This window comes from Garra rufa, chromosome 10, assembly GCF_049309525.1.
Source record: "Garra rufa chromosome 10, GarRuf1.0, whole genome shotgun sequence".
Classification (NCBI taxonomy): Eukaryota; Metazoa; Chordata; class Actinopteri; order Cypriniformes; family Cyprinidae; genus Garra; species Garra rufa.
In genome coordinates this window covers 894196-897190 of record NC_133370.1, presented here as the reverse complement: position 1 = coordinate 897190, position 2995 = coordinate 894196, and the positions used below count along the sequence as shown (strand labels likewise).

Sequence of the window (2995 nt, the reverse complement as noted above, 5' to 3'; positions counted from 1 at the left end):
AAAAAGAAAAAAAAAATCAAGTGAAAATAGAAAGAAATATAAAAATAAATAATAATAATAATAATAATAATAAAAACAATACTAATCTTCAACTGGACTCTACACTGAAAACTGAGAAAAAAATGATATAGAAACAATTTTCACTTTTACCAAGAAAACAAAACACATTTAATAACACATGAAATGTTGAAAGACTAAAATGGTATTTTATTGTAAAACATACCCTATTTTTGGTTTACTTACATATATTTTTCACTCAGAAATTGCTAATAAATACAAAGAAATGGCAAACATATTGAATTAAAGATGATAAATTAAAGCAGAAAGACTGAAATAGCATTTTCTTCTAAAATGAAATAATCTTTGTTTTATTTAACTTCAAAAAAATATTTTTTTACATTAGTATAAATGTTAAAAGGCACATAATGACTCTGTGGTTTTGTACTTTGTACAATCATTTTTATTATGTCTGTACACACCGCAAAAAAAAAAAAAAAAAAAAAAAAAAACTCTTCTTGTTTGAACCTTTCAAATGCAGAAAAGGTTCTTTAAATTCAAAATGGTTCTTTTAGGAACTGTTCACTGGTTCTTTGGGGAACCAAAAATGGTTCTTCTATGGCATCACTGCAAAAACACCCTTTTGGAACCTTTATTTTTAAGAGTGTATTTGAACTGGAAAACAAGACAAAAACTGAGGAAGAAAGTAATTTCTCCAGAGCTTTGACTTACAAACAGTTTGATTCACGTCTTCTTTGCGACTAAAGTGTTTTTTCAGACCAGTGAAAAGAAAACATCCAAATCTTTGTTTTATTTAACTTCAAAAAAATCATTTTTACAGTGCAAATGTGAAAAAGGCACATAAATTTTTTTTTACTTTGAAAAATCTTTTTTTTTTATGTCCGTACACACTTAAAAAAAAAAAAAAATTTCCTCAGGATTTTTTTTTTTTTTTTCCAGTAAAAATATCTAAAGGTTCTTAAATCAAGACACATTCACAAGATTTTTCAGAAAACAAGACTAAAGCCATTAGTAAATATGTGACCCAGGACCACAAAACCAGTCATAAAGGTCATTTCTTAAAGTGAGATGTATAAATAATCTGAAAGCTGAATAAATACGCGTTCCATTTATGTTTAGATGGTTAGAATAGGTTATAAAAAATGTGCAAAAAAACCCTGAAAAAACTGCCTTTAAAGTTGTCCAAATAAAGTTCTCAGCAATGCATACGTCTAATCAAAAATATTTTTACACTAGCAAATTTACAAAATATCTTCATGCAACATAATCTTTACTTAAAATCTCAAATTTTTGCCCATACAATGTATTTTTGGCTCTTGCCAACATACTGGTTTTGTGGTCCATGGTCACATACATGTATATCTTTATTTAAAAACGCTTAGATATTTGAACTGAAAAACAAGACAAAAACACTGAGGAAGAAAGTAATTTCTGCAGCTCTTTGACTTGCAAACAGCTTGATTTGAGACTGATCTTCAAGCAGGTTTGAGGTAGTTATAAAGTCCTTTCAGACCTCCTTGCAGCACCTCTTTAATGGGCTTCACCAGCGGGTTGTGCACAATATGCAAGCCTTTATCCAGAGGATGACAAGCGAGCTTCTCCAGCCTCCGGAGCTTGTAGATCTCATCCGGAACGCTCTGCAGCTCGTTGAAGTCCACGTTGAGGAGCTCCAGCCCCGTCAAGCAGCACAGCGTCCTGGGAAGAGCGTGCAGCGCGTTCTGCTCCACGATCAGGATCTTCAGGTTCACCAGCTCCTGGATCTTATCGGCCAGGTTCTCCAGACGGTTGTTGGCCAGATGCAAGAAGACCAGGCTCCTCATGCCGTAGACGCAAGCCGGCACGTGTTGGATGCGATTGTGGCTCAGGTTGAGCTTGGTGAGCTTGCGGAGCTCCGACAAACTGTTGGGAAGAGAGCTGATCTGGTTGTTGGCCAAACTCAGGACCTCCAGGTTGGCGCAGCGGCCCAGTTCCTCGGGAACGTCGCTCAGCCGGTTTCTGTGAGCGAAGAGAACCCGGAGCTTCCCGAGTCGTCCGATCTCCGGCGGGAGGTTGATCAGCTCATTTCCCCACAAGTTGAGGATCACTAGGTTCTCCAGATTCCCAAATTTGGACGGGAGAACCGAGAGAGCGTTTAAGGAGAGGTTGAGCTTTTGTAGCTCTTGGAGCTCCCACAATTCGTCCGGCGTCTCTTCCAGTCCTCGCATGGCCAGGCTGAGCGTGCTGAAGCCCAAATGTTTGGTGGCATGTTTACGGATTCGATCGGCTGACGATAAACTCTCAACGCAGCTGGGTTTGCGTCGTATTTGTCTCTTGGAGTCGTCGTGGTTGGGTTTGCGTGCGGCGGTTCTCGGTGCGACGTCGTTGTTTGCGTGATGCTTTGAGATGTTTTGCCTTAGGAGAAACATCTTTCAGGTTTTAGGTGGTTTTTAATGTTTTGCATGCAGAACGCTGATGGCTTTTGATGCAGTTTGGAGCTCTGGATCTCTGGTCTGGTTCTGGAGGAGATAGAGGCGATAAAGCGCTCGGAGTGACGTTTGCATGAGCAGCTGTTATTGTCACTACAGCTGAAGCGAAGGCCGTTAATGCAGATAAGTAATGGAATCACTGCAAAGTCATTAAAGCCTTTTCTAAACACGCTCAGATGTATTTATATACGCTTTCTATTAGCAGACATGCATGCCGGGAGTGTTGCCCTCAGCTGAAACTAAAACTATAAAACTATATGTTTATTACTTGAAAGAAACTGAAATAAAATATGCAAATAAACTAAAACCATAACAAAGACATTTCAGTTACTTAAAAAAAAAATGTTCCCATTTTATTTTTAAAAGAAAGTTGCCAACATTTCTCATTTTTATTAAGTAAATTGAAGTACTAAAATAACTTAAAATTAATAAATTAATAAATAATTAAATATTTAAAAAAAAATTAATAAAAAAATTACAAAAACACAAAAAAAGTTACTCAAAATGAAATA

At 36.6% G+C, this 2995-nt stretch overlaps 1 protein-coding gene across 1 annotated transcript; it reads right to left on the bottom strand.

Moving 5' to 3' along the window:
* Positions 1-264: 264 nt before the first annotated feature.
* Positions 265-2510, bottom strand: LOC141344886 (uncharacterized). Its single transcript, XM_073849781.1, has one exon. The coding sequence runs from the start codon at positions 2421-2423 to the stop codon at positions 1494-1496; it is 930 nt and encodes a 309-aa protein (XP_073705882.1). The 5' UTR covers positions 2424-2510; the 3' UTR covers positions 265-1493.
* Between the last annotated feature and the right edge of the window lie 485 nt (positions 2511-2995).